The sequence below is a fragment of the Misgurnus anguillicaudatus genome, chromosome 13 (genome assembly GCF_027580225.2).
Source record: "Misgurnus anguillicaudatus chromosome 13, ASM2758022v2, whole genome shotgun sequence".
NCBI classification, from domain to species: domain Eukaryota; kingdom Metazoa; phylum Chordata; class Actinopteri; order Cypriniformes; family Cobitidae; genus Misgurnus; species Misgurnus anguillicaudatus.
The window spans coordinates 11833507-11857731 of NC_073349.2; the positions used below are offsets into that span (position 1 = coordinate 11833507).

At 37.4% G+C, this 24225-nt stretch overlaps 1 protein-coding gene across 1 annotated transcript in view; it reads left to right on the forward strand.

Annotated features, from left to right (window-relative positions):
* The first annotated feature begins 3687 nt into the window (after window positions 1-3687).
* Window positions 3688-24225, forward strand: part of lama5 (laminin, alpha 5) — a 104852-nt gene continuing 84314 nt past the window's right edge. Inside the window, exons 1-2 of the mRNA XM_073875035.1 lie at window positions 3688-4177; window positions 6422-6574. Coding sequence (XP_073731136.1) covers window positions 3866-4177; window positions 6422-6574 — 465 coding nt within the window. The 5' untranslated portion in view covers window positions 3688-3865. The remainder of the gene's footprint in view (window positions 4178-6421; window positions 6575-24225) is intronic.

Consider the following 24225-nt stretch of genomic DNA (forward strand, 5'->3'; position numbering starts at 1 on the left):
CAGTAAATGCATCCGTATCTTTATCTAGTCATGCAAAAGCAAGTCATAGTTACTTCTCAAGTTTAGGGTTGGAGCCACATCCCCACTTGTTTGTGTCCTTAAGGGGATACTCCAGCCAAATGTCAAAATTACGATTTGCTCACCCTTAAGCAATTCGAGATACAGATGTCCTTTATTAACCCATTGAAGCTATGTGGATGCACTTTTCTGGGCTTTAAAGTCAGAAGTGTTCCCTGATCCCTGTTTTCTCCTATTATAAGCTTGGAGGAGCAAGGGCATTTACTTGGCATCATGATGGCAACTGGCAAGCTTGTATTTTATTAACAGAAAATATACAAATATAGCTTTCTTATCATATGCACATTTAGTTCATCCAAAAAGTCCATCTTATGCAGGTGAAAAGGTACTAGAAAGCATGACACAGTCATAGATCTAAGCTTCAATGCTTGCCTGATCATGTCTGTGGTCTGTTGTTTGAAGTAGTATAAGATACCACATCAGAGCTGTGTTTTAGACACAACACGGCTTCCTCTGAACTTCATCAAACAATCTCACAGACTCTTAACAAATAATTGTTTGTCTGAACGAGAAAATTGTATGTTTGCTAACGAAAAAATGACTTTGATTACTAATGATACATACTAATGTAGACACGCTGTTTAACTAGCAAATGTCAGATAAATAATCTTGATCTGTTTGAATTTCTTTGGGTGTCCATGAAGTTTAGTTGAATTAGGTGCAAGTTTCAGGGCTATTAGAGTCAAGAGGACTAGTAATACTCAAACAGCCTCTTTCATCTCTTGTCTTTCAGTTGACTCTCTTTGTAAAGGAAGTATGTCACAGCTGGACGGCATGTCCTTCATCTTTCTTTTGTTAGATTTGTATACGGTTCATTCAGTGTACCGGCCATGTGTAATGTGTTCTCGTTTAATAGTGAATTAGAGTTAGGTTGACTCTAGACTTCCTAAGTCAAACACTTAACTGAACCCTGACGGTTAGTTGTGATACTCCTCAGAGAGTGAAGTTCAGAGGTCAATATGTGAAGGACAGACAGTGATGAAGCTGAATATCAGTTTGTCAGTGTTAAGCATCCTTCATTAAAAGAAAACAGAAAAAGGTTGTAGGATGTGTTTTTGTTAATGGAAAATATGTATTTGTATACAGTATATGTGCTGTATGTATGTATGTATGTATATACATTACATTGTGTTTATACCTTGGGGCTGTTGAATGCTTTTTTCTGATTGGCTGAGAAATGTTCCATGGGTGTTGATTATTTTTCAATAACCGCACACCTAACCTTTAAAATTTCTTATAAATAGACACCAGAGCAATATTTTTGGTAACCTTGGTATAAGCAGAATAATTGACTCCGGTCCTTTGAATTATTCGGAAATAATGCACACCCGCAGTGTAACAGCACCCTGGTTCACGTTGTGCCGCATAACCACCTTAGGTGTGCATTATTTTCAAATAATTCAATGGCTTGTTGTCAATTATTCCTTACCTATATGTTTAGAGATGCACCGATATATCGGCCAATAATCGGTATCTGTTAAACTTTCAAATACCATCTTTAGGTTATAATAACATAACAAATTCAAATCCATAATTTGATTTTCAAAGATTTATTATAAAAACTTTTATTAATTAATAATAATTATTTTTTTTATTAATTTTAATTATTTTCCCCGCTTATTATGTAAATTTACGTATAAAGTGGCCAGGGGTTGTCGGGCTTTATAAAGAACCAAAACACCATCAGGGTTTTCACGGGTCCTTCAAATCCTTGAAAGTTTGTGTGTGGAAAAAATTCAAGGCCCTAAGAAGTTTTTGAAAATATACATGCATAGATAGATACAGGTCATTGAAAGTACTTCAATCTATTTTATGCAAGCAGTGCTAAAGCTAAACGCTTTAAATTCTTATATCTTCTATATGCGAATGTTGATTACCAAAATGCTTTTTTGCATAGTTGTGTTTCACACATGAAAACGTCTCAGGTTACGTATGTAACTGTTGTTCCCTGAGAAGGGAACGAGACGCTGCGTCTCCCTTGCCATACTTGTTTCACCCTGTCTTTGTCATTAAGCCTCACCATTGGTTGAAATGATATACACATTCAGACGCACTTACTGGAGGCATCCCCAAAGTGTCACCGCAGTGACGCAGTGCGAGTTCCCTCAAAAGGGACAAAGTAACAATGGATCACGATGTAACTTTGCTCTTACTTGAAATGTGTCCCCACATTTAGTCCTTGAATTTGGGGGTATTGGACCTGGAAAGTAATTGAAAGGTCCTTGAATTTGAAGTTGATTATTTACTTATCTTCACCTCCTTGAAAAACTCAGACCATGACATTACATTACCCATGAGACATGCAATAACTAATGAGATTTGGCGGCTATGGCAGAGTCTGTTGGTTATCGTATGTCTTCAAAAGGCTTAAGCACACATGTCTGCACTGATTTGAATGCACTTTTATGGTGCTTTTTTGCCCTTTTTTGAATTGGCCACCTGGTTAAATTTGTACGAATTGCTGTGAGATACGGCTGTGAATATGAGTTGGTTGTTTGTCATTTAAAGAATCTTGGCAGATGCAAACTGGCATTGGTAATAAGTTGAAAATGTGACTGTTGCCTCAGAGAGTTTCAGTAATTTTAACTTTATCCATGTGTCCCTCAACACGTTACTCTAATCATGGTGCCGTGACATCAACATGTGACTCTTGTTAGCTGCTTTTGTGTGCTCAGATTTTAGGCTTTTTATGGGTGTGATATCTTTGTGTGTGTGTTTTACGACTTTTGAGAGAGGCGCTGGCCAAAATGACGGAAGAAGAAAACACCTGCCTCTCTCTCTCTTTTTTGCTCTCTGCTGCACTGCCATTTAATTAAACCTCAGGTGCTGTAGACTGGAAAACGAAAGCCTGAGATTGTGTGAGGCATGTGAATGAGCTTTTAGGAATCCTCAGAGTCATAGAGTTCACGCTGGTGTAATGCTGCACGCTCTGGTGGAGCTTCAAACACTGCTAGTTTGTTGTGACATTTGATTTATCCTTTTAACTTAACACTGTAACTTTTAAAAAAGGACAAGCATCCATTGTGTTAATAAAATGCAATAATTACAATAAAATATCCTTTGAATGTAAGTACAAAGATATTCTTTAAACTTTTTGTGGTACAAAGTTTTTTGGAGTCCCAGAGAACCAGTTGATTTCATCATGTCATTGTAGCGTGCTATAGCCACAGTACTATTAATAAAAATAAATGGTTTATTATAGTAAAAAGTTTTGTAACCATGGTCTTTTCGCAGATTAATTTTCATTTAATTGTATTATAAATGTCATGGTTATTATAATAATGTCATAGGAAATTTGTGGTTACTTTTAATACAAATACCATAAACTTCGGTTACTGTAGTAAAACTATGGTTAGGGGCACCTTAGACAAAATTAAAGCATTGAAAATATCGAAATTTAAAAAGTAAACAAACATCATAAAAAGTAAACTCTAAAGCGTTTATTGAACACCTTTGTGCTATAATTGATCAGGGGTTCATCACTGACGCATCACCTTTTCATTGGGACTGTAGGGTGAGAGAGAGAGAGAGAGAGAGAGAGACCTCACATGCACTGCCCCTCTCTCTTTACCCATTAGCAAAACATAGGCTACGCACTGCACTGCACAGTAAGTCATAGAGAGAGAGAGAGAGAGAGAGAGAGTTGTGAAGGTGCCCATCGAATCAAAGTGCATTTTCTCTATTTTGGTGGGTTACACAGAGAAAGGAACCTCAAAAGCCTGTCGTTAAGTCGCTCTCTCCAAATGTGCGTCGTCAACACAATAATAAAGTCTCAGTGGATATCTGTATGAGTTTCCTCAGTGTCGAGCGCGCGGCACAGGTGAAGATGGCGAAGGGACCGTCACGCGGAATGTCGCTCTTCGCACCGGCGCTCGTGTGTTTATCGCTGCTGCTCGTGCGCGGCTCGTCGGCGCAGGATTTACCCACCGGCGGCGTAAACGGATTCAGTTTGCATCCACCGTATTTTAATCTTGCAGAGGGGACAAAAATCACGGCTACGACGACCTGTGGAGTGGACGAGAACGGACACCCGGTTCAAGACCTGTACTGCAAACTTGTCGGGGGGCCCGTGTCCGGAGACCCGAGTCAAACTATTCAGGTAAAAGTTGGGGGCAAACGTTATTTTTCTCATGGATATAGGCAATTTTTTTATTTTAAAGCACAATTTTCACGAAACAATGGCTACTGTAGTTTATACATTAATATTTAGCCTACTAAAGTTATAGTAAGGTGTAGTAGGCTAACATTCGTGTTTATAAACGTTTAGTGAAGATTAAATTATACTACAGTATTTACTTGTTTTTCGATACACTGAAGTTAATACTACAGAATATTGTAATATACAGCAAAGTATAGTAATTACTATAATATAACGCAGTAAGTCTGTAGTATGCATTTACTGTAATGTACTACTACTGATGTATTTTACAGTTTTGTTTCAGGATATTTGCTTGTGATGGTATTGGCAATACCACAGCACTTTGTTTTCATGGTACTTAATGATTCCCATATTAGTTTACCCTGTTATTTTCTTGGTACTTTAAAATAATACCTTAAAAATCTTAATGTTCATAATGCTTGATGGTAACACCGTCCTTTTTTTGGCACTGAGTCTATGTTAACTTGTATGTAAACAGAACAACAAGCCATAGGCTACTGTTTTTTTATTGAGAGCACCTGCTCAAGGTGATGGTGCCAACAACTGGCAAGAGACCTATAATGCTTTACCACCTCTGAAGCCTCATGAGCGTTTGGAGGCATGATTTGGCTTGTTGGAGGGTGGCTGAAATGTTTAAACATTGTAAAGATTAAGATGCAACCCCCGTGTAGCAATGCGACTAGGATATTCCTTGAGGAATGTGTGGCATTCCTACGTTAGACCTTGAGGGAGAGAGAAATTTGTGCAACATACTTATATAATGTTGCAACCTGTTGTTGGGTTGATTGATTTATATCAAATAGTATCTTTAACTTAAAATAAAACTTGTTAATTCAGATGCTTGTGAAAACCCAGCTAAAGTTATTATTTAGTGATTTACAGTTTTCTACATAAAATGGTCCTAGGTTTCCTAGGATTCTGTATGCAAATGTTGATTGCTTTTTTGCATAGTTGTGTTTGACACATAAAATGTCTTGGGTTACGTATGTAACTGTTGTTCCTTGAGAAGGGAACGAGACGCTGCGTCTCCCTTGTCATACTTCATTCGTCCCTGTAACGCCGTCTTTGGCAATATTTCAGGTTGTGATATACTTCCTGGCCCCTGCGTCACCCTGTCTTTGTCGTTAAGCCTCACCATTGGTTGAATATGATATACACATTCAGACGCACTTACCCCTGGAGGCGTCCCCAAAGTGTCACTGCAGTGACGCAGCGTGAGTTCCCTCGAAATGGAACTGTAACAATGTATCTTAAAAGGTAACACAATGTAACCTTGCTCTCACTTGAAATGTTTCCCACGTTTAGTCCTTGAATTTGAGGGTACTGGACCTGGAAAGTCATTGAAAGGTCCTTGAATTTGAAGTTTACTAAAGTGTGGGAACCCTGTAAGAACATTCTGATCTTGATATATTTAATACTAACTAAGACTGAAATGTGAAATTAATTGTTGAAATCAAATTTTTGATGCCTCTAATATTATCAATGGAATATAATGAGACTTTAGCTATCAGTGAGTCACATTTTGTTTGGTACTTACCCAAAAATAAATATATAGTTTTGTTTTACTACAATTAAACTGGTGACTTGGTTTGTTGTAATAGTAGCTTTGGTATTTTCTTAGATAATAACACAATTTTGCTTTATTTATAATCAAAGGCAATTTTGACTCATGAATTGCTCAGCGATTCAGCATCTCTCAATCTCTTATTTTTTGTGTTTTTTATTAAATGACTGTTATTTCTGGCCCTTTATCATCTATAGCTGTTACTAAGAGCAGTTTGATTGCCAGCAGTTGGATGACGGGAGTGAATTTATCCTTTCACATGTTTTAATGAGACTCCTGTCCTGACCATTAAACTCCCACAATCATCGGTCTACATAAGCAGAAAGTGTCCTAAGATGCTCTGACCGTTGCAAAGGATTATTGTTATATTGACAGCAACATGCTTTATCGTTTTAAGTCTGCAACTCTGCACTGCAAATAATGATTTTGACCCCATTAAATTAAACATAATTTAAATTTGCTCATTTAAATTATTAAATAATAATTTTTGGTTTTAATGATAAAAGTAAGTTGTTTCTAAGCATATCACATGTTTTTACCTCCTAAGACCCGAGCTTTGGTTTGATTTGCATTTTAGATTTTAATTTTATTTTAATCAGCTCATTTATGCCATTTTACAGGGCCAGTACTGTGACATCTGTACCTCCGAAGACACAAACAGGGCTCACCCTATCAGCAATGCCATCGATGGTACCGAACGATGGTGGCAAAGCCCTCCTCTTTCCCGCAGTACAAAATACAACGAGGTCAACGTCACACTGGACTTAGGACAGGTATGTTACCTCTGCGTTCCTTATATCTGCCCAACTCTTTTATCACACACCCACACGCACGTATTGAATTAAGATTACTCAGTGTACAGTAGGGACATCTGATACTGAGGGCTTTTGTGGATTGCACATTGGTGTTGAATTTCAAGGGTGGATCCAAACTTGAATCTAATCTATTCAAACTTGGACAGGATTTCATCTGCAGTTTTTTTTGCTAACAATGTCTTGGCAATGTTTATCATAGATTGTTGTTATTGCAGAATAGATGAATAGCTTTTGAGAGTCTCCTACACATATTCAGCTTCTGATTCAGCATTTCCAGTGGCTTCTGCATAAACAAGTGTGCACTGCTAAATATGTTGGCACCACCCCAAAAGTGGACAAAAGAGATTGAGGTGGGAATGGACATGTGGGTCTCTTGTCCACTTGTGATTCGATCAACCAAAACTTATCTTAATATCTTGCTATCTCTCAATTTTTCTTTCTAATTTTTTTCCTGAATGAAGTTATGTACTGAATTGCTGTCGTCTGTTATGTGCCTGCTGTTTTTCAGCATTACCTTAAAGGGTTAGTCCATTTTCTTAAAAAAATCCAGATAATTTACTCACCACCATGTCATCCAAAATGTTGATGTCTTTCTTTGTTCAGTTGAGGAGAAGTTATGTTTTTTTGATTTAAACATTCCAGGATTTTTCTCATTTTAATGGACTTTAATGGACCCCAACACCTAACAGTTTTAATGCAGTTTAAAATTGCAGTTTCAACTGAGTTTTAAAGGACTCTAACAATCCCAAATAATTTTTCTTGCCAAAAATGACAATCGTTTCGCTAGATATTGTGTTGGGGTCCATTAAAATGAGAAAAATCCTGTAATAAGAAAAACACAGTAAAAAGATACCTCCCGAAGGCCTACCAGAGAGAGAGAGAGAGAGGTTTATGAAATGTATATGTTAATGGAATTCCAACTCTTTATCTGAGATTTTGGGAATGCAGGTAGAGGGAGGGTCTGTGGCTGCTGTGAATGAACTTATCTGTGTGTAAACAGTCAAAGAGAAGGACTTTTTGTTAGACAGGTATGAGGCTTCTTTTGATCCCCCAGAGCCGAAGAATTGCAATGGAATGTTAGTTAACCCAACATCTGTTTCAACCTGTTCAGGGACCCTCCTCTTTACAACCAAAATTCATACCTCAATCTTTTTTTCTTTCTGTTAAATGACCTCAGGCACTCAAGAACTTTGCTTTTTCAAGAATTGAGTTCTCACCTGCTGCTGAAAAAAAAGTAAAACTCAATAATATTCATCTGGTTGTACTTGTGATAAAATGTAACCTCTTTGCATCGGATAAAAGCATCTGCTAAATGTATATCCTAAATGTAACCAGGTTTTTCTTATAAGGATAATTCACCCAGAAATGTCATAATCAAAATGTATACATTTTCTGAAAAATGTTTGTAACCAAGCGGATCTGGGGCACCATTGACTTCTATAGAATATTCTTTTCCTGCTATTGAAGTCAGTGGTGCCCCAGATTTGTTTGATTACATACATTCTTCAAAATATCTTAATTTGTGTTCAGAAGAACAAAGACATTTATACAGGTGTGAATCAACTTGACGGTTAGTAAATGATTACAGAACTTTCATTTTCAGTGAACTATCCCTTTAAGGGCCGTTTTACTAACAGCGATTTGCATTGACAAACTGATGTGAAGTCATTCATTTTAATCAGATGTCATGCTGACATTGGTTTGACTGAAATGTCTTCAAAGGGTGGGAGGAGGGGGGTTTGGAAGACAGCGTATAGTTGTAGGGATAAAGCTGTTTTAATTTTAGTGGAAGTTAGCCAACAACTGAAATTGCTTACAGCACCTTTAAGCTGAAAATGAGCTCCTATTTTACTCTCTCAGTCTCGGTACACAGAGCTTACAAAAGAGGCCAACAGACAAAACTCTTTCTCATAACTAATAGCACTTAAATACCTGGAAAATGGCCACGCTAATGTACTTGGCTAAGACTACTGATCTTATTTGCGATTACCCTGAAAATAATTACAGGTTAACAACTGAATACTTCAGAATATATGTAATGAATCATCTAGTTTCCATCCCATCAGGAAGGTATGAATTAAACCTTGTATCAATATAAAGACCAGTTAGGGTAACAATTATCACTTTTTAAAAGATATACCTTATAAATTTATGACATTTACATTTCTAAATATATTCCAAGCGTAAATAACTTGGCTTACTCTTATTTTCAATCCATCCTTGGGTCAAAAAGTGACTAACCCAATCTGTTAGGTTGTAATTTAACCTTTCAACACGCTGTTTGTTCAAATATTAAAATTTTCTGGGTTAATTTAACCCAAAGTGCATTCTTGTGCCCTCTTTTATATATGAAACAATATTTAAAAATAGATGTAAGCCTGAGCTATGTACACTGTGTGTGTGTTGTGGGGCGTGGGGTTGAATGCGATTCAATGGGGACTAAAGTACCCCATTGTGTGCCATGTGCAGTGATGGGCATGGTGCCAGCTGTAAGGGCCATACAGAAGTAAAGTTTAACTTTTCCTGCAATTGAGCAAGTCTCTCTCTCTCATCCACTTTTACTTTCTCTCTATTTATATGTATAACTGTTAGGAAAGCAATAGAAAGAAGTCATTGAATGTTTCTTCCTCTTTATTTAGAATGTTCACTTGTGTTAGCCTTTGTTCGGGTTTCCCAGCATCTTTGATATGGTTTAATGTGATCTGGAGCATGAGCTTTATTTGGTGCGTATATCAGGATTTGCTGTTTTCCATATATGATTGCTTGGATTTGTTTGACAATTTTGTGGATTTTTTAAATTTAGGTCTCTCACAAATGTGTGCATGAATTATTTGTGGCAGAAGTTTCAGGTACTTTAGTTTTTTATTGTGTCCAACTTTGTATGACAGTTAACTTGATATATGAAATTGTGGTCTGATTATGGCTCAGGTCCATGTTTTCATGTAATTAAAAAAGTTAGATCCCCCCCCCCCCCCCCGTTTTGTCACTCTTTATGTAAGGTATGATTTATGTCTGTTGTACAAATGGTGCAGTGTTAGGTAGGCCAAAATGTAACCACAATGGATGGTAGTTTTCCAATTTCCAAGTGTGTTATCCTCCCTCACATACAAGATCCGTCATGTTATGTGTGTGTGTTTCATAGTCTCAGGTAAGGGACAGCCCAAGCGTGGCTTGAATACTTTGGTAGACAAAGTTCCCATTGTGTACTACTAATGTCTTCCCTTATTTTCATTCACTTGAAATGATGGCACTGTTTTTATGTCAGAACTTTTAAACCATATCCAAAAATGAACACTGAGGGAGTCACTGAACTGTATGACCAAAAAAGTAGGATAGCTTTAAGATAAGGAAAGAGTTTATAAAGAGGTTATTCTTTGTAAAAGCTTGGCGTTCATCACAAATGTGAAGATTTTGTAGATCCACGAGAAGGTTTGACAAGAATATCTTGCATGTTAGAGTAAACAGTTACCTCATTAATTCAGAAGTAATTAGGAAACAGCAGGGATTGGAATTTCAGCCTCACTGATTCAACATTCACATCGATCACGGCAGAGGTTTTGTTTGCGGCTTTACTGCAGTCCCGACATCCTTGTCGGAGGTGACCTCATTTACACCTCCGATGCATCTATCTTTGTTGACACCTCACACATAGATGACCTCTGCTTACCTCCTATTATTTATTAAAGAAGCCATATTTTCCCCTTTTGTGGCATTTATTTTTCTTGAAATCTGCTTATAATGTTAGTCAAGGTTTCTTATACCAAAATGACTCTCCCTGATTTTGCTTCTGTACATTGAAGACTTCTTTATGCAAATGACCTCTTTTATAATTGTCGAGCTTCTGTACCAGTGAAGTTCATTTTGTTATTCATCAGGATCACTGTGCTGAATACTGAAAAGACCGCGATATATGAATGTGGATGTTCATATATCCCTGGATGTTCATGACAAAGGACAGGACATTTATTTAATTGGTTGGTTTGTGTTTTTGTGGTGTCGTACTGAAATCTCATTGGTTCAAAACTCTTCTCCACATGATCAAATATGTAGACATTGTCTAAGAGCATCTTCTTGTGTGATAGACATGTTTGTGTTTATGCGTGTTTTGACTCCATTTCGCTTAAAAAAAACAAGGTTTACAGATTAGACGCTTCCATCTTAACTGTTGTTTACGTACCCACTAGACCTAATCTCCGTTTCATCGGGAGCCAAGCACATGTGTAACCTCAGGTGTGGAGGGTTGAAATGCCAGTTTTATGTTCAGGTTTATTTTTTACAGTCTCTTTCAATGAGGCCGTTCCTAATTCTGGTTGTCCTATAAACAAATGAGTAACCGGGTGATTCTCACGAAAACTTGGTTTTAAAAATGTCAAGCATAAAATTGTAAAAATTGCTTAAATTTACTTTTTTTCCCACCAGACATTGAAAAACAAAGTCTGGAGTAAATGGGAACATTAATTTAAAAACTTTTACTTATCATTTAACACTTTTTGTAACATAATTTAAAAAATTAGTCCTAAAAAATCTCATTACCGCAACAGTCAGAAAACATCAACACTCACATATTTTCAAAATGACATGACAAACCTGAAAGAACATAATTTGGAGATTCTGCACATGCATTTAAAATCAAAGTATTTTGCTTCTATTAATTAAATGAACATTTAATAAGCATCTGTTGCGGTAATGATAATCAAAATGTCGTGTAAGCATTCTGACAAGACAATATTTCAAATTAACTGTAAAAAAATGATCTTACCTGGTAGCCATCTTGAAGTAACTGGTCCATGTGCTTGGTCACTCAAAATCAAACTTTATTAAAATTCTGTATGTGTGCTTAAACTGTTCTCAAAAAGTGTTGCGGAGGATGAGAACATCAGGCATGGACACATCATTTTCCTAATTTTTCTTCATTATTATTATACATGAATATTCAGTAAATATTTTTTCTGTCATCTAATGTAGTCTAGCAAAACATCCATTTATTTTTTTTCTTAATATTTTTGTGTTAATTTGATTAAATTACAACATAACGCATGTTCAAACACAGCCGGACACATTGCGGTAATGAGAATTTCAGCAGAAAATGAGATAAAATTTACAATTATAAATTCTTATGTTGAAATCACACATTGTGCAAGGTAGAACACAGTATTGTGTTAATTCTGATGCTTTTTAATGTTACTATATTACACATTTTAAAGCTAAAATCATTAGTGCCGTGGTGTTTCAATGGTTTCGTGAGAATCACCCAACCGTCCTCGCAGTAAATGTCAAGAGATGGATGACGTTAACTTTACTCTTATTCAGTGGCGGCTCGTGACTGCTCATCCAAGGGGCGCCAATTTTATATATGTGTTCGGAGTGTCATGTGTCTTGCTTGTGTTTTCAAAATATGTGTTCTGCACGTCGAGTGATCCTATGTGCATCATGTGTTTTGTCAAAATAACTGCCTGCTGCACACGGGTCAAAACCTTTTATAATAAATGGATGCTCACGTTCACAAAATACACGCAAGACACTCCCCTAACATTAAACTCTGATTATGCATGAGATTATCATAATTTTATCATAAAGCCTTTAGACGTGTCTGCAGCAGGCACTTATTTTGACAAAACACGTGATGCACATAGGATCCCTTGGCGCACCGAACACACATTTTAAAAAAGGAAACACACACATGCCGGGCTACATACATGTTGTGACGAACTTCGCATTGAGCGCCCTCGAAAAAGAAGTCACCGGCCCATTTGTAGTCACTCTTTAAAGTCACTCGTCATTTGCATAAAGTTGAACTGTACTCAACTTTGTCCCGTCCTGGTCCTCAAGGGTCATTGTCGCTCGTGGCGCTGGATGTCGCAAGCTTTACTCTATTACCGAGCATTCACACCCCTGATGGTGAGAGCGTGAAAGTGGCCGGAAGTCATTTATTTTCAATGTGAGCTGGTGGCGAGCACTGGCGTGCCGAGTCTTGGACGGTGTGAAGGTCGAGGAGAGTTGAAATCAGGTCAACTTTATGGTAATAAGCTTTGACTCGGTTTGGCAGCAACCAATCGAAAGGCGAAACCAATAGAAGTCCTTCCTTTTGAAAGGATTCCAGAGAATGCATTCGATTGTCCCAGCATTGGGTAATTTTTAACCCAGCATGTGTTTTGTCCAATATTTATGGGTCAAAAATAACCCAGCCATTTTTAGAATGTAGGACTGAGATCAAGAATGATTTGAATGATTTGGTCTCTCAACAGATTCTCATGTGTGATCATTTAGTGTTTTGGTTTAAAATCTTAAAATATTGGTCAGTGTGCCCTGAAACCATTCCATCTTGCTTGCTTTGACCTTGTCAACCAGTAGCACTGATTTTCATATCTCTCTACTTCCTGACTCCAGAACAGGTTGTTCTTATCTCCTTTATTGACGTAGCCGCAGGGCAGAGTTTCCTCCACTCCTCTCTCAAATATTAGCAGAGCGTTTCACAAGCATTTTTTTGAGACGTTGGGGGAGATGATGGAAAATAAGAGAAGTTTATTCCATCCCTAATGAAGCGTTGAAGAGGTTTGAGGAGTTCAGCGAGAGGAAGTTAAAGATTAAAAGAGATTAACGGGACAACAGTCAAGAATAGAAGCTGCAGAACGTTGCAATGAAGCATTCTCGGTTTTGCAGTGATTTTGGCTCAAACCTCTGGGTTAATAGTTGAATTTCGTTCGCATTCCAAAGAAGGAAAATACTTTTTCATTCTCTCAGTTGTTTTTCGTAAACACCAATGAGATGAAATGGAGAGCAAACCGGGACTCTGCTTAAACCAAATCAAAAAGATTTTTCTCCTGCGAATGAAATGTGAATCAGACATTTTAGAAGAGATCAAGATTTTAAACTGTGCTAAGATTGGGAAAGAAATCAAAGTATGAAACCAATGTGAGTGATTAAAATAAGTTAAATCTTTCAAGAAAAAATACCTGAACTATGCATGCACATTCATTTTATAGCTCTGTATTTGTATGACAACCGTTGTATCAATTGTTTTAATTAGAAGAAACATTTGAGATGGTGACTCTAATCTGATGTTATGTAATGGTAATGACAATGTTTTTTATTTTATAAATAAATATTTTATATCATAATCCAACAAAATCAGAACTGTCTATAAAGTATCATGTTAATGAATTTCAAGAATCTTCAGGTTCCTCATCGCTATGAGATTACAGAAAATGTGTTCGGCATTTATTCGGGATCGTTTAATTTTTGGTTTATTCACACTGCCAATGATTTTCCGGAATCTGTGTGTGTATTCGCACGCATACCGTAAAGATCCCATGAAGACACGTGACTTATTTAAAGTCTTGTACTTGTTAAGTTTTTCCACAGCATCTGAAGTTTGCAACCTGATCTCACGAATTTCCGTGGCCTAGTCACGGAAATTTGTGCTCATTTTTCCGTGGCATTCTCACGGATCTCCGCATTTTTCTGTGGCCCTGCTACGGACTGTCTTTTTCCGTGGCATTCTCACGGATTGGTTACTCAACTGTTTTGTCCTATTTTCTTACCATTTTTGCCATTTTGTAATGTTTGTACACAGTAGGCTATATATATAGTGTTAGCAGCATAAAAAAAACCTGACGTTTTTCCGTGCACGAACTAGTGCGCGTCGAGAGGTTAAGTTCTGGTTGCAATGACACGCACGTCCTCACTACAACATGCGCCATAACGCATTATTTCTGCATTTTGTTCACAAAGAATGCTTTACGCTTTACAGGAGCAATTCCAGAACATTTATGGGATGCATTTGCATTCACACAGAAGCCTCTTTGCCAGTTTTACAGACATTTTCTGGGACCAAAGTGCTGTGTGAATGAGGTTTTAGATAGTGATGGGGGCTGTGACGGTGAATTCAAGCAGAAATGTGGCAGAGTTCAGCCACAACCCCTGCTACATGTCAGGGCCTGTGTATTCAATCAAGAAAAATACCCACCTTCACTTCTCCAAGATCTCACAGCTCTGCAGTCTTGACGCTTTAATAGATGGGTACGCTGTGACTTGTCTTATCTGAGCCCTGTGTTCAAGATGGTGCTTTCACAAGTGACATGCCTACAGATAAAGTTTTAAAACCTGCTTCCTAAGTGTACTGATTACCTATCAGTGACAAACCAGAGCAGACCACAGGTGGTCAAATCAAAGGTGAAACTATTTGTAGATCTCAAACTTGCTTTGACTTGATGTTGGAGATCTAGAGTTGAAGCTAATCAGATAACACAGCTGATCCCTTTGGGTGCTGCTTAAGCTCTGAGTAGACGGTTTCATCATGGGTATTTTAGGTCATTTTAGTGATGATTTTTATCACTAAAAATGTTTTTACACTAAAAATGGTGGACATGCTTAGGTGGCCAACTGAATAGCCAACAAAATATTTTTTTTGTGTTCAGAAGAAAGTCAATGATGACAAAAGTTTTTCGGTAATTTTTGGGTGAACTATTAGCCAAGGTGCTCTTTCAGTCCTAAAAAGGCTGAACTCAGACCAGCTGGTACTTTGGCATATCTTTGGCCAGTTCATGACCATAAATGACCAGCTGTAATGGTCCTCGCTGGATTTTCCAGTTTGGTGAACTGTGTTTTTGGGTAGGTTGGCATGAGCACAATCGTCTTTAGACTTTTTATTGTGAGATTACTCTCTTTGCATTTCATCAGAATTTTCCCGAAATTGTTCAGCCCTCAGCAACTCTTAGTCACTGGAATGAATTGACATTATGGAGCCAGGCTATTAATAGGATAATGTTAATGCATTCGGGTGGCACACAAAAGTTTCTTTCTGCACTTTGAGAACGGTATCTCCAATAAATAGATGTGAATCATACTTAGTTTGATGTACTGAATTCTTACTTTCTCCGTTTGTTCTTCTGTTTTCTCGCCACAATGATGAATGATAGAGTTTATTGGAATGTCAAGCACAGTTTACTGAAAAGATGGGAAGGGTTGAGTGAACAGAGTCCTGGTCCGGTTAATGAGAGAGTAAATGTTTGTTTTTGCCAGGTCAACGAGAGCTGTTGTTGGAGTCTTTCATCCATTCAATGGTTCATTGGTTGGGTTGGGCCTGAGGGGGAGCTCTGTTTGTTGCGGATAAGGGGGTCACGTTGGTTAAGGGGGCAAATAGAGGGATATAAATACCTTTCCCCCCTCCTTTTGCCCTAAAGGGGGGAGTTTTCACTGGCCTTTCCCCTCCTTAAGACCCCACTTTTAATCAAGGCCGAAACTCTGCATTTTAGAAATCCGAGAAAGAGACATTATAAAGTGTTATGGACGGTGAAACAGCAAGTGGATTTCAGGGTCCATTACTGCCAATGAAACTGACCATAGTGTGTTTTATCTGTGTGTTCATAGCTCTTAAAGGAATAGTCTACTCATTTTCAATATTAAAATATGTTATTACCTTAACTAAGAATTGTTGATACATCCCTCTATCATCTGTGTGCGTGCACGTAAGCGCTGGAGCGCGCTGCGACGCTTCGATAGCATTTAGCTTAGCCCCATTCATTCAATGGTACCATTTAGAGATAAAGTTAGAAGTGACCAAACACATCAACGTTTTTCCTATTTAAGACGAGTAGTTATACGAGCAAGTTTGGTGGAACAAAATAAAACGTAGCGCTTTTCTAAGCGGATTTAAAAGAGGAACTATATTTTATGGCGTAATAGCACTTTTGGTAGTACTTCGACTCGCCTGAAAAGTCCGCTCCCCTTCTCACTCTCATAATGGGAGAGGGAGGGTATTACTGCGCCGAGTCGAAGTACTCCCAAAAGTGCTATTACGCCATAAAATGTAGCTCCTCTTTTAAATCCGCTTAAAAAAGCGCTACGTTTTATTTTGTACCACCAAACTCTTAAATAGGAAAAACGTTGATGTGTTTGGTCACTTCTAACTTTATCTCTAAATGGTACCATTGAATGAATGGGGCTAAGCTAAGTGCTATCGAAGCGTCGCAGCGTGCTCCAGCGCTTACGTGCACGCACACAGATGATAGAGGGATGTATCAACAATTCTTAGTTAAGGTAATAACATATTTTAATATTGAAAATGAGTAGACTATTCCTTTAAGGTCTCGGAGATAAAAGAACTGTCAATGCTTTACGCTTTGGCATGGATCTTAAAAGGGATTATTGGTTGTTAATGAGTAGTGACCAATCACAAATGCCAGGTTTAGTTGTGCCAGTGTTTTTGAGCTAGTTAATTGTAAATGTCGGTTAAATATAATACAGTAGATCCAATTACACTTTGTAACCACAGTTCTGACATGCTTTTGAACTGGTTTTGTAGTTTGCCCCCAAAGCATGACATCCCAGGAGGGTAAGACAGAGATAAATGCATCCCTCTTTCTATCTGAGATAAACAGTGCAGATAAACAGGCTAGAAAAGACCTCCATGTGGGAAGCCATAAAAGGCTGAATGTAAGAGGAGGGATCCAAATACAGATGACGAGAGACAACAATTCCTGAATTTGACTTGGGGGTACACTCTTGTAAAAGCCCAGCACCCCTCAAACACTGCGTTTTGTGAGACTTGTCCCTTTGAAATGCACCAGAAAATATCACAAATGTAGTAAATAAAGCATAAGATAATAGCTAAATAATTGCTGCATTCATTTTTCACGTAAAAGAGTTTTGAGTGATCTTGTCCGAAACTTTAGAGGTGCTACATGTAAGATTACTAGAAGCTTTCTTTCTCAGGAGAAATCTTTACATGTCAAGGATGTAGTAAAAAACACAGTTGTTCTTGTGTTGTTGAAAAATTTCACATATACACAACAACACTGTCAAAAAGATCAGCGGTTATATTCACTATGAAAAGTCAATATTATTACAAGTGCCAGGCCAGTAGATGGCGATGTTACTTTGTAAAGAAACACTACACACCTACGCACATATTCATTCTTCTACAGAGCCATAAATACAAACAATTAAGATAAAGAATTAATAGGGCTGTGTTGAAAAAATGGATTCACCGATTCTGAATTGATTTTCATATTAATTTCTGAAGATCGATCCGTAACTCAGAGGATCGATTTAATAATTAATAACTTAAACTTGCTGCGTCATTGATTCACACATGCGTGGAAGGACATTAAAACAATGAACATGGCGGTCAGTAACGTTAAGCAAGCGCAGGGGCGTCACCACAAGATTTTGCCGGGGCTTCAGCCCCAAATGTTTTGAGTCAAGCCCCGAATGTAATGACCTGGGCTCATTTCAGTGAGTTCACACGCCACACCTTGTATTTCTCACGCTGAGAGGTAAGAGATAAATTGTCCTGCTATATACAATTAATGGACGAGGCGCAGGCATACGCAGGACAGTTCTGTCGAGTTCAGCTGCTTCGAGTTTTTTTAAGTGTGCTCAACTTGGTTCTATGCTAGCTAGAGCGGGTGATCTAGGCTAGTGATCCCTGTATTTACATAAAATGTTCTGGGCTAAGCCCAGGATGTCCTTCAATGCTGAAAATGCCCCTGAGCAAGCGGTTGTTTTGAAAACTGTAATTCAGGTAACAGCTGGAATAAATGCTTTTTTCAAAAACACTTATCTAAATCTCAAAGATCGGATCAGATCGGATTGAATTAAATCGAATAATGATAATCGATTCAAGATCTTGAGAATCGGAATCGAATCGATTCTTGAAATTTGAATCAAAACCCATCACTAAGAATTAAGCATCGGGCAATTTTGTTTAGATGGACGATGAGGTGGGTTTATTACATCCAAGTGCTCTTGGACTACAACAGCGGTGGGGAACCCTGGTCCTATATGGCCACTGTCCTGCAGAGTTTAGTTCCAACCCTAATTAAACACACCTGAAAAGTCTAATTCAAGTCTTCAGGATTACTTGGAAATGAAATTCAGATGAGTTTGGTTAGGGTTGGAACTAAACTCTGCAGGACAGTGGCCCTCCAGGACCCAGGGTCCCCCACTCCTGGACTACAAAGTGGCAAAATCTTAAAAACTTAGTTAGAGAAGCGTTGTAGGCCGCCTTGTTGTTTTGGTTATACTCATGAATGCCTATAGACTGCCTTAACATATGCGCATGACATCATCGTTATCACAGATTCACGTTTGCCTAGTTTAAACGAAGACGGCAAGGCGTCATTATCAACAACTTCAAAAGTTTGCATTTTTAGGACCCCATTGTTGTGCAAACAGCCCCCTAAGTTACAGTCTCCATTTCTCTTTCTTCATGTCATTGCTGTCTTTGTGAAAAATTTGAGACTGAAAATGATCTAATTTGTGATTTTTCTTTGAAAATATGATAAGCTTGTGCTCTACTAGTTTACTAGTCTAAAATCGGTGAGCTGGATCTCGCCCCTGTTTCATTTGAGTGGTCAATCTGAAAGACTCAAACTCTTTTCTTTGATGTGGATGCAGATTTAAGGCCACACTTAAACTGACCACAGCTCAGGGTGAACCATGTCTAATGAAAGCTCTAATGGTGATTCATGAGGAGCTTCCATGAGGAGTTCCCAGAGGAGCACAAAAGACATTCCCACTGTGCCTGGCAGGAGGACTCTGCCTCTTGTTTCCTGTTTCCTCTTTTCAATGGAGATGGAGGTCCTTCAGTGATTCAGGGCACTTGGTGCTTGATCTCTGCTACACACAGAGTCCATACATCCACTTTTATTCAGACACTTCATTGAGCAGGGGGAGAGAGACTTTAGAGGTGAAGTTCATCAGTTCATGAGAAAATCTCAGCATGGCTTTTTCTATATAGTTGTGTTTTATTAGTTATTGAGGAATAGAGGTTTTAAAATAATTGTGACCCTTTCTATATAGACTATAGACTTGTATAAAGACTTAATACTGGATCAAACTTTGATTTCAAATAGTTTATTTTACAGTTTTTTGAAAGGGTAGCCTACTGCACCAGTGACAGCTTCCTTTTCTTAGACATTTGGCATATTAAGACTTATTGGCACAAAAACGTTGTTTTTATGTGCTCCCCAAACTTTAGATATACTCAGGACAACCAGGAACTTTGTACCAGACCAAGGAAGTTTCTACGAGGTCATCTATACATAGCATATTACCTAAAGATTTGAAGGCCCTTAAGTGCAAACCAATTAGGCTTGGTTTGTGGTTTTGTATGTTTTAAAAAGCCTTGAGAAGCCCATTGAGACCAGTGTATGTGGGAGTGTTAGAGCAGATGTTAGAAATACAGATAAGACGCTCCGGCAGGGATGTTTAATTAGAGTCTGCACAGCATCTGGAAAACCGAAAACACCCACCGATCTTTCCCAGACAAATGCAGGAGATGCCAAAAGCAAAACCAGTAGGTTCAACAGTGAACTACCAACAATTAAACACTTAACCTCCTGGTATGGGAAAAAAACATTTATAGCTCACTCCCTCTGACTTCCCATGTCATTCAAATGCAGCAGTAATTACACTTGCCTGGTTTTTACTTAGTCAGCAAAATGTATAGATGCTGATGTAAAGCAACAATTCATGTGGGATGAATCAAAATAATATTTGTTCATATGTTTCTCTTTTATAACTCTTTAAAAATATATTTTTATTGAAACTACTTTGTCTCTAGATTTTCTTATGAAAAGCATTAGATTTGTTGTTTTTGCAATGGTATAGTGATAATAATTTCTCAGTCTCTTTATTAGAATACAGACAGTAAATATGAAGAGTTTCATTGCAAAACGAGATAAATCCGTTTTTTTAATTGTTCAGAAATCTCGTTTTTTGGTTGTGCATTCCAATTAATATCAATTCAACTGCAGTTGGTTTGTTTTGATTTAAATTTTCATAACTTAAAAAATACAGCTAAGTAGCAACATAAAACAAAATAATAACATGATAACAAAATAATAAACATGTTTGACAAAAAATTAAAAAAATGGATTTATCTCGTTTTGCAATGAAACTATTCATATATGACATTTGTATTGATTTTTTTAAAAACTGAAAAAAAAAATGCTTTTCTAAGTGACAAGTATTTACTGTGACCTTTCTTTACACTTAAAGGAATATTCAATTTTCTTATAAAAAAAATCCAGATAATTTACTCACCACCATGTCATCCAAAATGTTGATGTCTTTCATTGTTTAGTCCAGAAGAAATTATGTTTTTTGAGGAAAACATTGCAGGATTTTTCTCATTTTAATGAACTTAAATAGAGCCCAACATTTAATACTCAACTCTACACTTAACAGTTTTTTTCAACGGAGTTTCAAAGGACTATAAATGATCCCAAACGAGGAATAAGGGTCTTGTCTGGCGAAGCGATTGTCGTTTTTGACAGGAGAAGTGAAAAATATGCACTTTTGGACCACAACTTCTCGTCTAGATCCGGTCGTGATGCGCCAGCGTGACCCCACGCAATACGTCAAGAGGTCACAGAGGACGAACGCGAAACTCCGCCCCAATGTTTACAAGTGTGGAGAAAGAAGACCGTTCCTACGTTGTTGTATGTGGAATAATACTAATTAATGTCTTTGTGTCAGTTTATTGTTTATAATGGTCCGCAAATGTGCGTTTCATATATGTAACACGTGACCTCCCTAAGTCACTACGCATTTACGTTAGGTCATGCAGGAAAGGACCTAGACAAGAAGTTGTGTTTTAAAAGTACATATTTGTTATTTTTCTTGTCAAAAATGACAATCGTTTCGCTAGATAAGACCCTTATGCCTCGTTTGGAATCGTTTATAGTCCTTTGAAACTCTGTTGAAAAAAACTGTTAAGTGTTGAGTTAAGTGTTAAATGTTGGGCTCTATTTAAGTCCATTAAAATGAGAAAAATCCTGCAATGTTTTTTCTTAAAAAACATAATTTCTTCTCGACTGAACAAAGAAAGACATCAACATTTTGGATGACATGGTGGTGAGTAAATTATCTGGATTTTTCTTTTAAGAAAATGGAATATTCCTTTAAGGGGACATTTCACAAGACCATTTTAAGATGTCAAATAAATCTTTGTTGTCCCGAGAGTGTGTATGTGAAGTTTAAGCTCAAAATACCATATAAATAATTTATTGTACCACTTTGTAGGTTTGAGCAAAAATTTGTCGTTTTTTGATATGTCTTTTAAAATGCAAATGAGCTGATCTCTGAACTAAATGGCAGTGCTGTGGTTGGATAGTCCAGATTAAGGGGTGCTATTATCCCCTTCTGACATCACAAGGGAAGCCAAATTTCAATGACCTATTCTTTCACATGCTTGCAGAGAATGGGTTACCAACACTAAGTTACTGGGTTGATTTTTTTTCACATTTCCTAGGTTAATAGAAGCACTGGGGACCCAATTATAGCACTTACACATGGAAAAAGTCAGATTTTCGTGAAATGTCCCTTTTAAGCAATTGCAGGAACTTGTGGCTCTATTAAACCCTAAATGGAATGGAACCTAATTTCTAATTCTCATAATGACCTCTGCCTCCCCAAAAGAGTTCAAGATGTGCGTAGTGCCAAGAGAGGTAAACGCTAAATACTGACTTTTGCCTGAAGAAGCCATTTGTTCTGAACATTATGATTTTGGTTTAATAGCCAAAGAGGGCAGATCGTCTCTCTTTCATCTACCACAGTGGCAGGACACATTTCAAATAGTTTGGCTTTTGCGTCTTCTTTCTCTGTTTGTTCAAAAAGAGAGATGTTTATGGTCAGGATCTAGGACAGAGACGATCAAGCGAAGGTTTGTCCGGACGTCCGCCAGACTTAGTCAGGCACGGACACATATGCAGTACAAATGATTTCTCATTCAAATGAGTACTTTACCAGAATGCCAGGGCAGTAATAATTCATGTTATTTATAGACCATTCACAAATTAAGGATAGAAAAGTGTTGACACACACAGTGTATTAACAAATATTTTTACTGATAATATTAATCGGTCATAAATTCTAACCTTCAGATAACAGTTAACCGGCCAGTATGAACATCCCTATCTCTGACTTTAGATTGCAAATTTTGGTTTCATGGAAAATCTGAGCACATCCCTTGTACACTGTGAAAAATTCATTGTTGCACTTCAATTTTTAAGTTTAATCAACTTAAATTAAATTTCATTTAAACTTTCTTGAGTTTCTGTAAATTGTACGAATAAAGTTGAATTAGCATAAGTATTTTTTTTCATAATTTATAGCAACTACTCTCTATTCAAAGAAGTTGAAATTAATTGTAGTGCTGGGAAAAGATGAATTGCGATTAATCGCATTCAAAATAAAAGTGATTTTTTGCATAATATATGAATATGTGCTGTGTGTAATTATTATGTATATATAAATACACACACATTCATGTATTTAATAAACATTTACATGTGTGTATATATATGTATTTATATTTTTATATATTCTATATTAAGTATATAAATTAAAAAATCTGAAATGACTATATGTATATGTGTGTGGTTAAATATACATAATAATTACACTCAGTACACACACATTTTATGCAAAAAATTACTTTTATTTTGAATGCGATTAATTACGTTTAATCTTTTCCCAGCATTGTAATTTCAAATTGACTATACTTAAAAATGTAAATGCTACAAGGAATTTTTACAGTGTAGGGACTTGCAAGACACGTACGAGATTGCATGGGTCTCATGAGGAAAGTCTTAAGTAAAAGCTTCCTTTTTCTCTCGAATTAAGAGAAACAATTAGAGATACAAATTGTAGAGATACTAAAGAGGCCTTTCCAATGAAAAAGCCAAAACACATGGAGATAAAGGGGGAGGCAGGCTAAATCACAGGCATTCTAGGAGCTTTAGATCTCAGGCGATTATAAGACATAACAGTAATTACGCTTGGAATTCACAAACCACGCCCCCTCCCATACCCTGCAGTCGCCATACCCAAACCCCGTCCTGGTCCTTAGAGGACCCCCTAATCAATGCTTTTGGAATGCTGAAATTATCCCAGACTGATAGTAGTGTAGGAGGGGAGGGTGAGAGTCAGGCATGCGGAGCAGGTGTGAACAGATGACCACCCTACAAACCCATCTCACCCTTTTTACACGCCTCAGGGCTAATAACACATGCACGCACGCACACACACATCATCTCTGACAGTCATCTGTCTCAAAGCCAAGAACCAAAGAACGGTGTGTTTTATTTTCCATATGTTACCGAAGTGTCAAGGAATGAGGTAAAGCTCACAGTTCTTGTGCAAGAAACACCAACACCTGTATGTGAATGTTGCTGTTTGTTATTTAAGTTTGCACTTCTGGACATGTTTATAGCATGTGGTTTAAACTCAGTTTTTAGGTTCTGACTGTTAAGTTTTGTTTTCTGTGTGCATATCACTCACATCATATCAGATTTAGTTTGGAAATACCTTAAGCTTCTTCGGACAAACATCAAGGTTAAGACAACTACATGGTAAATTTGTTTGCAAGGCAGAAAGCTATGTAGATCGTTTCTGCGCCCTGTATGTTTTGTTAAGGTGCAAAATTTGGAGTAAAGATTATGTTGGCGCTTGTTCACACTTACAGTAGCTTGCAATAGTGCATGGGGTCAAACAAGATGCTATGGCACACAGCCATGCATTTGCATGCATGCATTTTCAGCAGTCTAGCTAGAACAAATCTTTTGTTTGCCAAACTCTCATCTGCATTACGTGTCTTTTCG